Source organism: Zingiber officinale, chromosome 1A, assembly GCF_018446385.1.
Source record: "Zingiber officinale cultivar Zhangliang chromosome 1A, Zo_v1.1, whole genome shotgun sequence".
Classification (NCBI taxonomy): Eukaryota; Viridiplantae; Streptophyta; class Magnoliopsida; order Zingiberales; family Zingiberaceae; genus Zingiber; species Zingiber officinale.
Window position 1 is genome coordinate 17,979,127 of NC_055987.1, and position 20,083 is coordinate 17,999,209.

Below are 20,083 nucleotides of genomic sequence, written 5' to 3' on the forward strand. Positions count from 1 at the left end.
TGTTCATGTTAACGTTTGTTAATTGTGTCAATTTGCATGTTTATTAGTTTTGTGGTTGAATGCTTGTATTAACTAGAATTTCCGTGTTTGAATTGCATGTAGTTCATTTAATTTGTTTCATGCATATCATGTGTTCGATGAAATGTTTCTTTAAGTAGTTAGGTTCAATTTGATGTATTTTATTTTGTTGTTCTTTCAATTTTGTTAAGTTCTAATTTCGATTGAATGCAATTAGGTTAGGTTAGATTATATTTTTTTAATGTTTTAGGGTTCGTTAAATGCTTGCATTATTTCATGTTGGCTCTTAATTTCTGCAATTGTAGTTAGGTTAGACTTAGCTTTATTACTTGCCTTATCTTTCATTTATTAGATTAGGTTTCATTTAATACTTTGTCATTTCATTCCTTAGTTAATTGTGTTGATAATTAATCCATAGTGTAGTGTGACAATACGTTGTGGATTAATTATTCGCACCTAGTTAGATTTCATTCCAGCATTAGATTATATTCCTACATGTATGCTTTTAATTTTTTAGGTTTATAATTAAAATCCAAAACCCCAATTCCATATTAAAAATCCCCAAAAAATAGAAATAACATATGATCCTAAGTTTACCATCCTATCGTTGCTTTCGTTGGTGGACGACCCGAGTCATTTCTATGCTACATTAGCGTAGGAGGGATTTGGTACTTCATTGTTTGATGCCCAATTCGCGATAAAATTGGGTCATAATCACCCGACATGCCCACAATACCCTGAGGAGCCTGTCCCTGACTAATAGGCTCGACCCCAGTAGACCTCTCCGGAGACTCTGTCATTAGAGACTCCAACACCCTCTTATGTGGTCGTCCTACACCATGTCTTGGCGCAAAAGTACGAGCCTATCGCTTCATATCTGTTAGATAATATTACCCAGATATCACTACAAGTTCAAACATATAAAATTAACTAATTTACCTATTTGCTGTCTAGAGATGTTCCGTTGTCGCCTAGTCCCCAAATAAAACCTCGTGAAAAATACCTCAGAATTTCGAAACGAGAAAATTGACATAAATCCGTACAATACAAAAATACCCAAGCTAAATAAAAAACTTGGCAAGTAGGCATCGCAAAAACTAGCTCGGATACCAAATAAATTGGTATCAGATTAACTCAAATCCAGAACACGAAAAACAGGTATTGCAGACCTGCTCTGATACCAAATAAATTGTCATGCTTCGAGGAGTCCCTGCCAGATGAAAATTCGGCAGCATCTCCTCTGTATCGGTGACAATATGAATCCCAAGATACATATATCAACATACTTAGCCCACACGGCCGGTACAACATACCAAACAGAATAAGAAAACAATCCACACAGTTTATAATGCAGCCTCTGGCTGACAACAAATATTACTAAAATAAAAGACGATATAGAAAACATCGCAGATATATGTAAACCTACTCCACTACAACAAAAAAATGAAATCCACGAAGTAGTGAAAATACCACAGCAGAAAACAAGAGTAGCGAACCCAAATGCTCAACATAAAGTCCACAATTACTTAACTTGCATTTGACTTTAGAATGCTTATGTCTGTGTATCAACATAAGTCTTCCCAATAAATACCAAGTTAAAATTGATCAAGTTAAGTCATCCATTTTAGTCAAACTAACTGGAGCACTTACTTAACTTGACTAACCAAGTGAAAGCTACTGCCTTATGGTAAAGAGATAGTAGCTAAAGGTTAGACATTTTATTAAGGAAAATAGATGCTTATTTTCTTTACTTTAAACTCTCATGCTTGGACTTTAGGATTTTAAAAGCTTTTTGGCATTAATCAAGGGGGAGTGAAAAGACATTAAGACATTAATTCTTTTTTAAAATTTTAAAGTTAAACTGTTCTTTTTAAAATTAAAGTAAAAGGGGAGTTCAATTTTTAAACTATTTTTGAAAATAAATAGTTCAAGTTTCAAACACATCACCTTCTTCACTAAATATAGTTAAAAGTCATTTCCTTTCAACACTTAAATTTAACTAGGTTTTTTGGAAAAAGCTAAATACCTTCAAAGCATTTCTAAATTCGCTAAGTACTTAACTATGCTATTTATTTAAAAAATCTTTAAAGCTAAGTACTAAACTATGCTTTTTATCAAAATCCTTCTCAAACTAAGTTGTTATCCAAAGCTTTTTACAACTAAGTTTTTAAATGCTATATACTTAACTATGCTTTTTATCAAAATCCTTTTAAACCTAAGTTGTTATCAAAATCTTTTTAAACCTACGTTTTTAAACCTATGTTTTTTAAGTACTTAACTACAAGCTTTATCCAATTTTAACAATTTTCAAACCTAGTCTGTAGCTCTCTCGCATTTTTCAAAACAATGCTTAAAAGCAACTAACTTTATCTCAAAAAATTTGATAACCAAAATCATGGTGTGACGGTGCTCATTTGGCACAAATTCGAGATCTTTATGCCTAACAAACACTTTTAGACAATAACCATAGAACACTTTTGTCAAAAGTGCTTAAAAGCCCTAAAAGGCTCCAAATCTAGAAAAATGAACATTAATGGATTAAGAAGACCACTAGGAGTGCAATGGTGCCAATGTAGAACAAATTGAGAATCTTTAGAGTCATTAAACATTTTTGTACAAAAGTAGATTAAATATTTGATGATTTTAGGGGAATATTAGCCGTGCTTATTTGGCACAAATATGATGCCTTTAGGGCCACTAAACACTTTTTTTCCAAGAGTCATCAAACACTTTTAATGAAAGTACTTGATAGCCCTAAAGAACTCTAAATCCGGAAAAAAGAATATGGATGAACATAGGGGGCAATCATAATATCTAAAACTCGAGGGAAGACTCTTGTAATAATGCTCATTTAGCAAGAATCTAAGACCTTTAAAGCCATCAAGTACTTTTGCCTGAGGGCTATCAAGAACTTTTGGCAAAGTGTTTAATAACTCAAGAGACTATCAAGAGTGCAACAATGCCAACTTGGACCATCGAGAACTTTTGCTTAAAAGTGTTTGATGGCCCTAAAGAGCTCAAAATCTTTTTTGAAAAAGACATATGCAGACTCAAGGAAACCTTAGGAGTGTAGTGACGTCGAACTGACACAAATACAAGATCTTTAAGGTCACAAACACTTTTAGGCAAAGTAGGGAGCACCTTTTGGATAATAAAGTACATCTAAAACTTAAAGAAATTTTTTACAAAATGACAGTTAAACCTGTTATGTTATATGCAGCTGAATGTTAGTCTATGACTCAAGCACATGAGCAGAAGATGAGAGTTGCAAAGATGATGATGTTAAAGTTAATGTGTGGACATACGAAGATGGAGGGAAAACTCCGAGAGACACAGATAGTACAGACATGCACTTAGACGATTAATAAATACTCCAGTTAGACGATGTGAAACTATAACAAATATGCACATCAAACCAAGAAGAGGAAGATAAAAAAAAAAGGCTTGGTTAGTTACAATAAAACAAGATAAAATTTATTTAAATATAGATGATGATATAGTAAGGAATAGAACCCAATGACGTAGAAAAATTTAAAGATTGATTGTTGTTGTTGTTTAGGGAGCACCTTCTGATTATTTATAAAGTTGGTTGTGCCTTTCAATAACTCGCCGTAACAAAAAAAAATAAATTAGGGCTTTATTTTTGCTCTATCAAAGCAGAGGAACAGCTACCAAGAAAGACCTGCATTATCGAGATACGAGAAGTACCAATTGTAAGATAAAGATCGGTAAGTAGAAGATTGAGAAAAAAAATCATCTTTTTGATTTAAATCAATTGAGATGGTGGCCTGGTGCTTGCTAAGCAAGACTAAGAAAACAACAAAATGAATAAGCACTAAAGATTGAAGTCACAGACTCACAGAAATAGTTTGGTTGCCTTAACCACTGTAAATATCTTAGCTGGTTAAAGAGGACTAGTGGATAAAATACAATATTACTTGATACGGATATGATAGAGGGGGGTAGAGAAGAAATAAGGGGAAGATAGGAGGGCATTTTGGTCTTTTGGCAGGCTAGGGCTTTAAGGAGACACTGTAGCATGCATGCGAGAGGGGGCTGCTTCGTGGAATTCACGCCGCCACCAACAGCTTCTTCCTCCTTACCATCCCCTCGCCGACGTCGGCCGCCGACATCCGGCTTCCGCCTCTTCTCCTCTACCTCCTTTCCTCTAGTCTTCTTCGTTTTCTCTCCGCCGCCGCCAATAGGAACGTCTCCTTCCTCCCTCTCCGACGCTGTAGCCGGAGCCGATGCCAGCCATCTCCTCTGCTTCCTCCTCATGCTTCTCGCCGGAGACTCTCCTCGCCGGAGCCGATGCCAGCTGCCAACCCTCTTCCTTTCCTCTTTGCGACACCCCAGCTTCTCTCCCTCACGCTCACCTCCTCACCGGCGCCGAGGACAGCCAGCGGCTGTTCTCCTCCTCGTCAACCTCCGGCCACAGCCCGACCTCTTCTTCTTCCTCATCAAGGCGCAACCAGCTACGACTCTTCCTCTTCTCCTCTCGACGTTGACGCCTGCCACAGCTCCGCCTCCTTTTCTTCTCCTTCTCCCTGCCTTGCTCCTCTCTACACCGCCGCTAGCCTCTTCTCCTCTCGACGCCACCAGTCTCCTTGCCGGTAGCAACCGCCAGCTGCCCCCACCCCCTCTCTTCCACGCTGCCATGACCAAAGAGGTGGCCAGCAGCCTTCTTTCCTCTCCCCGGCCGACGACGCGAGACTCGCGCCGCTACCGGCACTGTACACGCCTGTCCATATCCACCTTCGCCGTGCCGACGCTATCGACCTGTTCGTGCTGTTCCCGGCTTTCGTGCCGCTTGGTGTCTCGGTCTTCATGCCATTGTTGTGCTCCGACTTAGTGCTGACCTGGCTTGTTCACCGGGTTCCGACCTATGTGCTACTCTTGTTGTTGATGTGTCGTGTCCCGGCCTGCGTGCCGACCTAGTTTTTCGGCCTGCGTGCCGACCTCGTGTCCCGGCCTGCGTGCCGACCTAGTTTTCCGGCCTGCGTGCCGACCTCAGGTCCTGGCCTGCGTGCCGACCTAGTAGCCCGGTCTGCGTACCGATGCTTTATCCCGGTCTGCGTGCCAACTCTCCAGCCTCATCGGAGTCATTTACTCTTCCAGGTCGCGACAACTCGAGCCGCGTCCCATCCGAGGGCGCCCCCTGGGCCAGGGTACGTCCTCCGTTTATATTCCATACACATTTTATTATTTTATGGCTTAGTCTTGTACTCATATATTCGTTGGATCTGCCTCGAGCATCGGGGTACCGGGGGATGGGTCTGTTGGAGTGTAGACTGAAAGCCTTCGCCACCTCCCCCGACGGTCCGTCTGACTCAGCTTCCGGACGGGATCAAATTTGGCGCCGTCTGTGAGAACACAACAGCCTGTTCTGGAACGTGAAGATGGACGACGTCGGGAGGTTCTCTACTATTATCACAAGCCCGGAGGATCTCGATGCACATATTATTTTTTATCCTCACTCCACCGGTATTCGAGAGCCTAGGGATCGAGTGAAGCTTCAGCTGGCTAACAGGTTAGTTTTTCCGTTATGTTTTTCCCTGACTCCACGGGTATTCGGGAGTTTAGGGATTGAGACAAACCCTTAGCCGGTTGGCACGGCTTCCCGATCAGGTACGCTACAAGCTCTGCTCTCTTTTTACGATTATAGGAACTGCTATATTTCCCTGATAAAAGAGTAAGAGCCTAGTTCCTTGATCAAAGACTAGAGTCTTCAATTTCTGATCGGACACTAGGGGCTCAGCTCCCCGCTCATACACTTGGGACACAGCTCCCCGCTCATACTCTAGGGGCACAGCTCCCCACTCATACACTTGGGACACAGCTTCCCGATCATAGACTTGCAGTACCATTTCCCGATCAGGATCTAGGGGCCTCGCTCTTTTCTGCACCCTTCACCATGAGGTTCTGCACCCTTCATCAGGAGGCTCTGCATCCTCTTACCATTACAGGCCCTGCACCCTTCACCATGGGGCTCTGCATCCTCTTACTGTTATAGGCGTTTCGCCTTATTGCTATTATATGCTCTGTATTCTCCACCTGTTTTGCATCTTCTTATGTATACAGGCTCGGCTTCCTTCACCCACGGTGCTATGCTTGCCTTTACTTTTATGAACTCTGCTCCCCTATATTACCATGGGTTTCATTCTCTTTGGCGGTCAGGGCTCATATTATCATCTCCTCCCCTCGCTCCACGGGTATTCGGGAGTTGAGGGATCGAGACAAATTCGCAGTCAATTGGCACCACACCGCTATCAGGTATGACATAAGCGTTATTTCCTCATGTTGCTACATGCTTCGCTTTTACTAGCTTCAAGGCTTATCCTCTCCCGTTCGGGGGTGAGCGGTTTCACTAGTCTCAGACCAACTTATCGGATTTCATATCTCCCTCGTTCGGGGGTGAGCGGTTTTCACTGGTCTCAGACCAGCTTATCGGACTTCATATCTCCCCCGTTCGGGTTGAGCGGTTTTCACTGGTCTCAGACCAGCTTTTGATATTTCCGCGGTCGAGCCGCCGGTCTCGGACCGTAGTACATCATCATTTACCTCCCCATTCTGGTCGAGTTATCGCCACCGGTCTTGGACCGAGTATCAACCGAGTTATAAGTGAGCTTGCTCTCGCACCCAAGTCCTAGACTCTCGTGCCACTCGACCGAGTTATAAACGAGTTTGATCTCGCGTATAAGTTCTAGACTCTCGTGTCGCTCAACTGAGTTATAAGTGAGCTTGCTCTGGTGCCTAGGTTCTAGACTCTTGTGTCATTTAGCCGAGTTATAAGTAAGCTTGCTCTTGCGCCCAAGTTCCAGACTCTCGTGCCATTCAACTGAGTTACACGCAAGCTTATTCTCAAAACCAAGTTTTAGGCTCTCATGTCGTTCAGTTGAGTTATAAGTGAGATAGATCTCGCACCTAAGTTCTAGGCTCTTGTGTCATTTTACCGAGTTATAAGTGAGCTCGCTCTCAGACCCAAGTCTCAGGCTCCCATACGACTTGGCGAATTAAATGTGAGCTCTGCTCTCACGCCCACCTTTCAGGTCGGTAGCCCCAGACTCTCGCCTCAGTGCGAGTTATAAGTGAGCTCTGCTCTCACGACCAACGACGCTCCCATGCGAGAATTAAATGTGAGCTCTGTTCTCACGCCTAAGTGAGCTCTGCTCTCACGACCAACGACCTTTCAGGTCGGCTCCCATGCGAGAATTAAAAGTGAGCTCTGTTCTCACGCCCAACGACCTTTCAGGTCGGTAGTCCTAGACTTCTGACGGTCAGGGCTCAGATTATTCTCTTCTCCCCTTGCTCCACGGGTATTCGGGAGTTGAGGGACCGAGACGGATCCTCAGTCGGTTGGCATCACTTTGTGATAAGGTATGATAAAGATTCTGTCCCTTTATATTGCTACAGGTTTCGCTTCTATGTGCTTCAGGGCTTATCCTCCCCCGTTCGGGGTTGAGCTATTACCACCGGTCTCGGACCAGAGTATTACCCCCGGTCTCGAATCAGAGTATCACTAACGATCTCTCGGTCAGGCGGTCAGACCAATGCCCATTCGGTCTTCCAGAGACCAAGTCCTGGTCAGACCTTCAGATCAATTCCTGGTCAGACCTCCAAACTGCTTCTTTGTCAGGCCTTCAGATTGTTTCTGGGTTAGACCTTCAGATCAAGGCTGGGTCAGACCTTCAGGTTGCTTCTTTGTCAGGCCTTCAGATTGTTTCTAGGTTAGACCTTCAGATCAAGGCTGGGTCAGACCTTCAGGTTGCTTCTTTGCCAGGCCTGCGGATTGCTTCTGGGTCACAAGTCTCCAGATCGAGTACTCGTTAAGCCTCCAGAGCACCTCCCGGTCAGGGTCCTAGACTCTCGCCCCAGTGCGAGTTATAAGTGAGCATGCTCTCACGCCCAACGACCTCTCGGTCAGCGCTCATCACTCACTCGCAGCTCTGCCTGACACTCATCACACCCACCGCTCACTCGCCGCTCGGCTCGGCACTCATCGTGCACGCTTCGCCGCTCTGCTCGCCACTCATCCTTAGCAAGTCGCTCACCGCTGTGGCTCGATTGGTACTCACCGCTGCACTCGCCGCTCTGACCGACCCTCATCGCACTCGCTTTACTCACCGTTCTGCCCGACACTCAGCCTCAGCAGGTCGCTCACCGTTGTGGCACGGTTGGTACTCACCGCTCACTTGCCGATCTGTCGTGCACTCATCATATTTGCTTCGCTCACCGCTCTGTCCAGCTCTCGCAATCCACGTTTCGTTCGCCGCTGTGGCTGGGTCGACATTCACCGCTCACTTGTCGCTCTGCCCTTCACGTTTCGCTCATTGCGGTTGCTTGGCCGTTTGCTCGATCACTCGCTGGTACCACTCAGCTAATCGCTTTATGCTGACTGGCCTATCGCTTAAGTGCTCGCTTGATCGTCACTCGCTCGGTCGCGCCCACGATTTTGCGCGCCCATCATGTTCTTTATTGTCAGATCGTGATTTATTGTCGGTCGGTCGGCATTCGCTCGGCAGCTCGCTCATATCGCTCGGCTACTCGCTTGATATGTCTTTTGTCTCTCGACCAGTGCTTATTCCTTTCGTTTGACCGACCTGCGATATGACTCTGCATTCAGTAGCGATTCTGTTTTTTGCATTCGATGTGCGATTCTGTTTTTTGTTCGGATGGGTCTAGTCAGTCGGACTTGCGCCTCCTTCGACTAGACTTGAGGGGGAGGCTTGTGATACGGATATGATAGAGGGGGGTAGAGAAGAAATAAGGGGAAGATAGGAGGGCATTTTGGTCTTTTGGCAAGCTAGGGCTTTAAGGAGACACTGTAGCATGCATGCGAGAGGGGGATGCTTCGTGGAATTCACGCCGCCACCAACAGCTTCTTCCTCCTTACCATCCCCTCGCCGACGCCGTCCGCCGACATCCGGCTTCCGCCTCTTCTCCTCTACCTCCTTTCCTCTAGTCTTCTTCGTTTTCTCTCCGCCGCCGCCAACAGGAACGTCTCCTTCCTCCCTCTCCGACGTTGTAGCCGGAGCCGATGCCAGCCATCTCCTCTGCTTCCTCCTCATGCTTCTCGCCGGAGACTCTCCTCGCCGGAGCCGATGCCAGCTGCCAACCCTCTTCCTTTCCTCTTTGCGACACCCCAGCTTCTCTCCCTCACGCTCACCTCCTCACCGGCGCCGAGGACAGCCAGCGGCTGTTCTCCTCCTCGTCAACCTCCGGCCACAGCCCGGCCTCTTCTTCTTCCTCATCAAGGCGCAGCCAGCTACGACTCTTCCTCTTCTCCTCTCGACGTTGACGCCTGCCACAGCTCCGCCTCCTTTTCTTCTCCTTCTCCCTGCCTTGCTCCTCTCTACACCGCCGCTAGCCTCTTCTCCTCTCGACGCCACCAGTCTCCTTGCCGGCAACAACCGCCAGCTGCCCCCACCCCCTCTCTTCCACGCCTGTCCATATCCACCTTCGCCGTGCCGACGCTATCGACCTGTTCGTGCCGTAGCCGCTGCCCCATCCACACGATGGCTGAGTGTTGCCACCTTTGAGAACCCTCATCGTCGTATGCTTCCGATCTGCGTGTCACTATGGTGTTCCCGGCTTTCGTGCCGCTTGGTGTCTCGGTCTTCATGCCATTGTTGTGCTCCGACTTAGTGCTGACCTGGCTTGTTCACCGGGTTCCGACCTATGTGCTACTCTTGTTGTTGATGTGTCGTGTCCCGGCCTGCGTGCCGACCTAGTTTTCCGGCCTGCGTGCCGACCTCGTGTCCTGGCCTGCGTGCCGACCTCAGGTCCTGGCCTGCATGCCGGCCTCGTTTCCTGATCTGCGTACCGATCTCGTGTCCCGGTCTGCGTACCAGCATTATATCCCGACCTGCAGCTCGTCCTCCGGGTCCGTGCTTCGTTCAGCTTCTCGTCGTCAGATCCAGCTCTCCAGCCTCATCGGAGTCATTTACTCTTCCGGGTCGCGATAACTCGAGCCGCGTCCCATCCGAGGGCGCCCCCCTGGGCCAGGGTACGTCCTCCGTTTATATTCCATACGCATTTTATTATTTTATGGCTTAGTCTTGTACTCATATATTAGTTGGATCTGCCTCGAGCATCGGGGTACCGGAAGCCGGGCCAACCCGGTCACTGGCTGCAGGGTAGCGTTGACCAGAGGACTTTTGAAGACTTGGTCAACACGGGAGCCATCTCAGCACACCCCCCTCCGGGACGTCGCGACTTCGTCAACATTCTCATCCACCTCCCCCGACGGTCCGTCTGACTCAGCTTCCGGACGGGATCATTACTATTTTTCCTACTAAAAACCTCAGCATTTTCTTGACCATAATAACACTCTAAGGTGTCAGCTCTTCTCCGTATTCTCAAAGCAAGCATCTATAGCTTCAACATCATCATGAGTACTCAAAAGCAGAAAATAGCCTAAAGTTATAGACATAGAAGTATATTAATTAAAAATTTAGTCAACAATATCAGCAGTTTCAATGCTCCAAAGCTCACCTCTAAAAGTCATTCAATTTGGGCTGGTACAGTGAAAATTAGAACTAATGCTCAACCTAAGTGTTCATTGTCAACCACAATAGCTTTACTTTCAATTTCAAAAGATATTGAAGGCCGTTATTGATGGCTTCTCATTATGATATGGTACCAAGAATACCTTGTTTCCCTTCTCTTACAGCCACATGGAGAGCATCAAAGCCCACTCTGTTCTTCCTGGAGAGGCTCTCCCGATCCGAATACTTCAACAGCTCAACAACAATATCAAGAAAACCCTTCTCGGCAGCGATGAAAAGCGCAGTCTCCTCTACTTCGTTCACTTCGTTCACCATTGCGGCGCGTATTTCAGCCACTTCGGCGTCGAACTCAGCCGCGCCCTCCTCCCCCGTTATCTGGGCATCAATCTCGCGGAGAATCTGCCTGACCGCGGCAAGGTCTCCGCGATGGGCCGCGAGGTGGATCTCCGTGTCGTTGTGTCGGCCTGTCACCTGCTTCACATACTTCTTCTTCCCCACTGGGTCCACTCGCTTCCCCGAGTTCGACAGTACCAGCGCTGGAGCCGTCGTGGGGGACGCCGCCGACGAGGAAGCCTGGTCCATCCGCTTACCGGAACTCGATAGGACCAACACCGGGAATCCCGTCGGAGACCCCGTCGCCGATGCAGCATGGTCAATTCGCTTCCCGGAGTTGGACAGCACCAAGGCTGGAACAGGCGGGGGTGCCGTCGTCAGAGAGCTGGAATTGACGCTGGAAGATTCCAACTCGATCTCCTTCTCTCCTGATTAGCCAAATATTGAGTAAAACACCGACCGAAATCAGAAGGGCCAAGAGAATCAAGACACAATAACCACAAAAGGTAGCACCTTCTTCGTGTTGCGGGACCATCCTCCACTTCTTCTTCTTCCTCTTCTGCTTCTTCCGGTGGAGTCTCAGCGGTCTGCGTTAAGAAGTGAACGCATCGAATATTTTCTTAGGGCGAGTGGATTGCCGGCGATGGTGAGAGAGGAACAGAAGAAGACAGACGCCACACAATTACGCGAGGCAAACAACAAGGATCCTCTTCAACCATGCTCTTGTTTTAAATTTTACAATTCCAATTATGGCTCAACCATAGGTGGGGGCAATGTGATGTGGGTAGTGTGTTTTGAAGCGCGTTTAGTTCGTGTTGGGCTGGAGAAGGGATCAATGCGGGCAATAATTAGGTCATTGACGTGACACATCACTTTTCGATTATAAATGGTAATTGCGTGCTTGTTCAAAAAATGAGATATTAATGCAAGGTGGGCTTTGGACTAAGCCAGCCCATGGGTCACCATTTTTAGGTTATTATTTTATGAATTATGAGTTTCTTCCAATTGATTATTTTGTAGATTGTTTCTATTTGTTTCTAATAGTTTGATTTTGCACGATTGTGTTGTTATTGTTAATTTGTTATCATGCTTGTCTAATAAGCATCTCACTCCGTGAAATATGTTGGGGCTAAAGATTTGTCTTATGTTTGGATTTGATCGTGTCTTTTTGATATGTTAGTCAAATTTTTCATATATGTATGGATATATGTTGACATGTTAGTTAAATTATTTAAGTTGGTATGATTTAAATCATGCACTGCAGAGAGATCTCTATTACACATATTATTTAAAGTATAGGTGTCATGTATTTGTACGTATATATGGCCCAGCAGTAGCGACAGTCCTGGGTTAGCATGGGCTTTTCACTCTCCATATGCCTTATTGATGGGACGATCTCAAATGCATTTGACTATTGTAATGTTTACTTGGTGAATTCCATGACCGCCCAGCCGCCAGCAATTCTGCGAGGTACCTCGAATCCTCTGAATCCAGCCTCCATTGCCAGGGCCTTGAACTCTTTCTCTGACCGCTCCTTTCCACCAATGCAGCATGCCATCATGACCAAGTCCATTTGGAACACCGCTTGAGCCTCTACAGTCTGTGCTGGTAGCTCCGGAAGCAGGCACTCCGCCACGATCACCTTCCTGTTCTGTGCCAATGCCTCCCAACAATTCTTCAGGATCTTCACGCAGTGCTCGTCACTCCAATCGTGAAGTATCGACTGCATGCAAATTAATTAACATGCTCTCAATAAACTTGTTCTAGATCTCTCGTGAAAAATAAATAAATAAAATTTCATAATATAATTCAAGACCTTCATAAAGATGGCATCCCCACTCGGAATAGCTTCAAACATATCTCCGCTCACATGTTGCACTCCTGCCGCGAAATTTAAACAAAGGAAAATATATGGGCTTAATTAATTAGTTTTAAACTGATTTGGGTTTTTTCTAATAACTACATTAAGCCTGACCTGGGATTGGTGGTGCTTGAGAGATGACATGGGGGACGTCGAAGTTGATGCCCCTGATATGAGGATGCTCGGAGGTGATCATGCGGAGGGTGGCGCCGGCGTTTCCCCCGACGTCGACGAGCACATTGACATCGTCGAAGCCGTGGTAGACCTGGAGCAATTGCTCCATGAAGACGACGGAATAGCCGCACATGGCGTCGTTAAACACCTTGTTCAATCGAGCATCGGAGCCCAAGTGCTCGAACGTTAACATTCCGAACGCGTTCTGCACCGGTAAGCCACCGTGCAGCACTGAATCCTTCATTTGATCCCTGATATATTTAATATCATTTTACTATGATCTTATGATGGAAGCTGCGGTAAGCCACCAACCGTTGTACATATGTATTTATTGGCTTAAAAAATAATTATGATAAAATCACTAGAAAAATTATATAAAGAATTATAAAAAAAAAGATATTATCTTATCATATATTAAATTAAGAATATGTACTAGAATATAACGTTGATTTTAAAATTTCATACAGATTAATTGAAGTATTTTCAATTAAAATATAATTATATTAAAGATTAATTCTAAGCTGAGTAGATGAGATACGTGAAAGTGTAAATGTTAAATTAGAATCTTGACGAGAAACATTAGAAATGAAAGATTTTAGGCTTAATTAGTAGAGTAAAGACAAAATATATAAAATTTTAGTTTAACAATATTAGACGTAATAAGACAATTGTTAAGATAGGAGATGACGAGTTGTTTGAAACTGAGGGTTTTAAGTATTTAGGATCACTTTTCCAAACTGACGATGGGATTGAGAAAGATGTCTTATATAGAATACAAACAGGATGGCTAAAATGGGAGAGAATGTCAGATATTCTATGTAATCGTAAAATACCTCTAAACTTAAAGGAAAATCCTATAAAATGATGATTAGACCTTCTATGTTATGTGATGCTACATGTTTAACTATGACTTAGCACATGTGCAAAAGATGAGAGTAGCAGAAATGAGAATGTTACGGTGGATCCATCGACATATGAGAATGGACAGAATAAGAAATGAGTGCATTGAAAAGAAAGTCAAAATTACATCTATTGAGGAAAAACTCCAAAACACATTTAAGATGATACATACATATACTTAGACGATCGATAAATGTTTAATGTGAAACTATAACAAATATGCACATTAAATGAGGAAGACCAAATAAAACTTTATCAACAATAATAAAATAAAATTTATTTAAGCATAGATGATGATATAATATGAGATATAGTTAAATGACGTAAAATAATTCATATAGCAATCCCATCTAGTAAGATAAGACTTGGTTGTTATTGTTATTATAATTAAGAGTTTTAATTCGGATGAATCTGATCAGATTTGAAAAATTTTATTTTATAAAAATCCTAAAACTATAATTAAAATCTAAAATTCCTAAACTTGAACCCAAAATCCGTAAACCAGAACTTGACCTTAATACAACCCAAAATCCCAACCTTTCAATTTGAACTCATCCCAAATTTGAAAACTTTAAATCCGAATCTAATTTTTTTCATATCGACTCGGGTCGAATAGTTGGATTGAATTCATTTTTAATACCCTAACTATGATCCAACTGTGTAAATGATAACTATATATATACTTTGATATTAATTATTACCATATAGCCACCGCAACCCTGTCCTGGTTGAGCAGAGCCAAGTTAGCCATCGAAGACGCGCCGTCGTCCCCATTCTTGACCAAGTACTTGGTGACGGGCGCGGCGCTATACTTCCTCGAGCCGGTCGCTTCAGTGGTGCAGGTGACGACGCCGTAGGAGGCGAGCAGGCGGAGCAAGCGATCGACCATATCTGCAGCCTCCAGGTTGTCGGCGGCTGCGGGCAGCTGGGCGACGATTTGTGCGGGGTACAAGGCGGCGGCGGGGGACTCGGCTTCGGCGATGACGTCGAGGAGGCGAAGCTCGATGGCGGTCTTGATGGTGAAGGGGAAGATGCTGCTGCTACAAATCTGCAACGCGTGAGCGCATGCCGTCTCCTTGTCCATGTTGATCAAGCTGCAGTGCGAAAGTGGATCGAGCTTAATCGATTGACCGGAGCTTGCAGAATAACATAACAGAGTTAATGTAGTTAATATTTATAGAGAGTATTTGGGCTAAATTAATTAAGACTAGACTCCCCATTATGCACGGCATCGCAATTAAATTCCTTTCATTGTCAGGATTTTAAGTACGAGGTGTGTGTGTGTTTTTTTTTTTTGGTGTGATACTATATATTCAAGATTACTTTATCACTAAATTAAATAATTAAATGCATTACTTTGTTATTTCAAAATAATATAAACTATTTTTCTTATAACTATAAGTTTTTTTTTGCATGTCAACTTACATCTTTATATTTGACATAACAATAGTTAATTTGTATTTCCCTTGTCTAAAACACTAAGATCATGTCTCTTAGAAAAACAAATATTGACAATTTGTTATTTCTTGACGGCGAGCACTTGCAAAAAATTTAAGGTTTAGAATTAATTTCCTATTAATATGGCCTAATTAAAAACTAATTAATTAAAGAGATGTCTGGTAGTAAATACATTAAATATGGGGAAGAATAAAAAGGTTCATTATGTCTAAATGTAGGCCATACGCTACCTTAATTATTGTTCACATTAATATTAAGGGAAAAAAATGGTGCATGCATTAATCAGGATGTTTTGGTGGTCTCCAATATAATTTACAAGTTTGGTAGAATGGTCATTAGAATCCATTTCCTATTAATATGGCCTAATTAAAAACTAATTAATTAAAGAGATGTCCGGTAGTAAATACATTAAATACGGGGAAGAATATAATAAAATAGTTCATTATATCTAAGTGTAGGCCTAACGCTACCTTAATTATATCTAGGGGAAAAAATGGTGCATGCATTAATGAGGATGTTTTGGTGGTCTCCAATAGATTTTAAACTTCGGTAGAAAGATCAAGAATGGTTATTTAATTCTGACGCTGTCTAATAGCAGTGCCGTTCTTATATAAATTGCAAAAAACGAAGGAAACAAAAAAAAATAATATTGCGTGGAATTTTAGACGTCCACCACTAAAAAAAATCATCAACGGAAATATAATTAGCAACGAAATTAAAAACCTAAATTCTCTTCAATTAGCGTGGAATTAAATTCAATTGCGTGGAATTAGCGTGGAATTAAAAAAAATCATCAATTAGCATGGAATTAGTTAAATTCAATTGTGTGGAACTACGGTGGAATTAGCTAAATTCAATTGCGTGGAACTAGCGTGGAATTACTTGGAATTAGCATGGAATTAGCTAAATTCAATCGCGTGGAATTAGTTAAAACTAGCATGGAATTAGCCTTACAGGGGACCCAAAAATTACTATTTACTAACCTCATGCTAGCGACTCAATCCTATGACAAGCCCTAACTCCTAGCTCCGCGCTAGTGACTTGGCCTTATGACATACCTAGAACTCCAAGCCCCGCACTAACAACCCAGTCTTATGACATACTTGGATTCTTATCCTTGGCCTAATGACTTAGCCCTACCACAAGTGGAGACGCTTAATCTCAAGTTAGAGACTTCATCCCATAACGAGCTGAGCGCTTCTTTTTCAATGACCTTCGGTTGTATCATCCACTACTTAACATCCCTCGGTGTAAACATGTTAAAGGAAGACAATTAGGTTGATTAATCATGGGATCAGTCGTTCCTTACTTAAACTCTTTTGGAAAGATCATCACCTCAGTCACTACCTCACCCGCGCATCACTTAGAAACACAATGAAGGTACACATTCAACACATGAAACATGATATGACTGGAAAAATACATAATTTTACTTCTAAATTTTAAAACAGAAGCAACACAAAGATTACTGTAAAAAAAAATACAACTAGTAGTGGAGTCAGCATTAGAGATGGGAAGCACTGTCAGTCATCCTTCTCTAGGTCGGGCATATAGTCCAAGACTTTCTTCAAGTTTAAGAACAATAGATCGCTCCCCCTCGGAATAAGCTTTGACCGAATAAATTGGCAGATGATGCCTTCAAGTTCGTGCTTGAGCATGTTGTTTGTCCTCCGCCTGAGCAGGCCATGGAAATCTTCAGATGCCAAAAAAACCTTCTTTTGATCTTATTAGCAGTTTTCTTCACAAGCTTGGTAGTCAACCGACATGATCTTGGCAATCTCCAACTCAGAGGCAAGCTTTACTCCTTGCCCCTTTTCCTTATCCAACTGCAGCTCCAATCTTTCCTTAGCCAAGGTTTTGGCACAGAGATCAAATTGAAGTTACAACTACTGGCCCTCCAAAGTGGTCAGTTTCACCTCCTGTAAGGTCAGCTTGTATTGGGCTCAGAGTAGCTCCTCTTCGGCTTGTTTGTCCGACTCCTGTGAAGCTTGGGCCTATTTGGCCATCTCCTTCGAAGCTCGTGTAGCAACTTGGGCCTGAATTAGCTCACACTTTAGCTCATGAGCCCTGTCTGAATGTGTCTTATCCCTTTTGCATCACATCTACATCTTGGTCTCAGCCTTCTCCCTTGCCAATTGAGTCATTGCCTCCTCAACCTTTACCTTGTCTGTCTCTTTCAAAGCCTACACAACTTGGCCTCTCGACGAGGCCGACTGAGTTGGCTGGCTTTTCAATTCAATTATCTGATCTCCATCCTTTTGTGTTGTTTAACCAAATAGAGAAGCCGAGTGTGCAACCCTTTATGCTCCACTTCAGACTGCACAAGTTGTTGGTGCAGTTAGCACCAATGGTCAAATGTAAGTTTTGATAAATGATAAATAGATTAAAGTTAGATGTGGTGTGACCTAACTTTGTTACCAACTGTACAAAACTTAACGGGTCGGGAGGACCTGACATTAAGCTAAAATTTAGCTAGGTCCGTTGGACCTGATAGCTGATGGGAAGTCCAGATACGTCAAGAAGTGACCCAATATCTGGTAGAAAGTCCGGTTGAGTCTTCGGGACCTAACAGTCAGCCAAAATCTAGTTGGGTCTGCAGACCATGACTAGATTCTGGTATGGACAAATAGGATCTAATTAATAATGATTTTCTATATTATGGTAACCTTATTTTGTTGGGTACACTTTGTTTTTGAACTAACGTATTTTGTAGGACTAAAGGAGCAAAAATCAACTTCGGATGAATAATGTCTGAGGTGTCTTAGAGCTGTCTAGAGGCACCTCGGAGTAGGCTTGAAGGAGCCTTGGACTCGTTGGAGGTGTCCTCAAGGAGATAAAGTGTTGGTGTAATTTTCTAGGTTAAGGTTGACCATTTTGACTATGTTTGAGTTGATTCAAGGTTGAGTCTTGTTGTTTGACAATATATTGAGATTGTAGTTACAATTGTTCGATTAGGAAGATTGTTGGTATAATCCCCCAATGGTCTAGGATTGACCAGTTTGATAAGAAGAATAGTCAAGTAGGTCAAGGTTGACTGGATACTTGATTGGGAAGTCCTAACTGGAAATTAGGCAAGGGCAAGTCCAACGAGAAGGTTGGTAGAAGAAGAAAATCCAGGTGGGTCAGTGTTGACCGGACACCTGGTGTGGAAAGCCCTAGTGAGTAAAGCTAGGCAGAAGGAAAATCCTGGTTATTGAAGCCAAGTGGAAAGCACTAGTGACTGAAGCAAGGCAGAAGGAAAATCCTTGTCACGCCGAGGAGTAGTCCATGTCCGAAGAAATTTCGGCAGCATCTTCCCTGTACGGCGGACAATCTGAAACTTTCTACAATCACCATATACCTCAGCCACATGCGACTGGAATAATAACAATAATAAAACAATCACCACGCAGTTAATATCAATTTCAGCCTCTGGTTGACACAACCACGCAGTTTAATAGTAAACAAATAGAACAGTAATACGATGACTCGAAAACAACCCTACTCAACTACACTCGTAAAGCTCAAATCCAATTTTTCCTACTCCACTACACTCATAAAACACAAATCCGACAAACTCACCTCTTCTGCCGTCCAGGCAGGCATGGAGTAAAACATATCCAAATCATACCAAAATCCATCAACGATAAGAATCCATACAAGATCCATAAGTAAAACATTACAAGACCAAGATATAGTCTGATAGAGAAAACTAAAATAATAACTCGTGATTAGCAGAGAACTAGCACTACGTGCAATGGGGACTAGCGACTGGAACTGCTCCGGACAGCCTCAACCTGAAAATATCAACGGAGGAGGGTATGAGTCCAACACTCAGCAGGTACAACTGATATGCATAATAAAGTAAAATAGGAGAAAATTGTACTAACCAGGACAATAGGCTCGTCAAACCGAGGGTGTCATAATCCTGTATGCATGTCAATCATATGCATCCATATAAATGCAACAAGTAAATGCAACAAACACAAACAATAAATGCATCATGCATATGATGCCAATGACATGGTCACCCTTGACGCCAATCGGCCATCTCACACACAATGGTGAGTCCGAGTGAGTAGAGCTGTGACAACCGTGCACTCTGACATCACTGCCCCTGATGAGTGACCGAGTGGACGGGATGTTGTCGGAGTACACACATACTCCAATTGCCTACCGGCTACAACGCTGCTACACTAAACCAACGGAGCCAAACAGAGCGGAACTGTCTGCTTGCTACCACGCTGAGTCACCAGACCAACGGAGCCAAACGGCAAAACTGTCACACACCTATCTGATATACCACTAACCCCTGAGTGGTGGTGTGTACAAATATATGTAACTGGCGATGCACTCAACAATAATGGAGCATACAATCGCACAGCATGCAATCATGCAAGATGATGCATGACACTAAACATGGCAATATCATGAATAGCATAGCAAGATCCATACATAAATAAAAGGTGTACCACAAGTCAATGTATCAGATGGAAGGTACACAAACAGATAGGGTATCAAATAAACCCTAGGTCCTGAACATAATGTATCATATGGTTGTGTCACTACCTATAAAGCAGGTATGATCAGGTAAATAATAACACACAGTGCATAACGAGTAAACAAGCAAACATGTAATAGATCATGTAGTGACCAACCAAAACAAATGGAAAACACAATCATGCTATATGTTAAACACATTATTATGCATATCAAAAGACATAAGTCAAAGTACCCACCTCCAATAAGAAAGGATCGTATCCGGTCCAATTTCGACGTCGAGATACTCGTCTCGCGTCACAACCCTGAGTCACATATAAATAAATATATTTTATTTAGCTACAATTTACAT

The 20,083-nt window shown here is 43.4% G+C and overlaps 2 protein-coding genes across 2 annotated transcripts; both read right to left on the bottom strand.

Moving 5' to 3' along the window:
• Window positions 1–10,573: 10,573 nt before the first annotated feature.
• Window positions 10,574–11,539, bottom strand: LOC122019993 (ankyrin repeat-containing protein ITN1-like). Its single transcript, XM_042577675.1, has 2 exons — window positions 11,373–11,539; window positions 10,574–11,287 (listed from the first exon to the last, which is right to left on the bottom strand). Exons 1-2 carry the CDS (start codon window positions 11,392–11,394, stop codon window positions 10,647–10,649), a joined length of 663 nt encoding a protein of 220 aa, XP_042433609.1. The 5' UTR covers window positions 11,395–11,539; the 3' UTR covers window positions 10,574–10,646.
• A 562-nt stretch (window positions 11,540–12,101) lies between these two features.
• Window positions 12,102–14,938, bottom strand: LOC122019999 (caffeic acid 3-O-methyltransferase-like). Its single transcript, XM_042577688.1, has 4 exons — window positions 14,496–14,938; window positions 12,835–13,145; window positions 12,676–12,740; window positions 12,102–12,582 (listed from the first exon to the last, which is right to left on the bottom strand). The coding sequence occupies exons 1-4, from the start codon at window positions 14,876–14,878 to the stop codon at window positions 12,283–12,285; spliced, it is 1,059 nt and encodes a 352-aa protein (XP_042433622.1). The 5' UTR covers window positions 14,879–14,938; the 3' UTR covers window positions 12,102–12,282.
• Window positions 14,939–20,083: the final 5,145 nt, after the last annotated feature.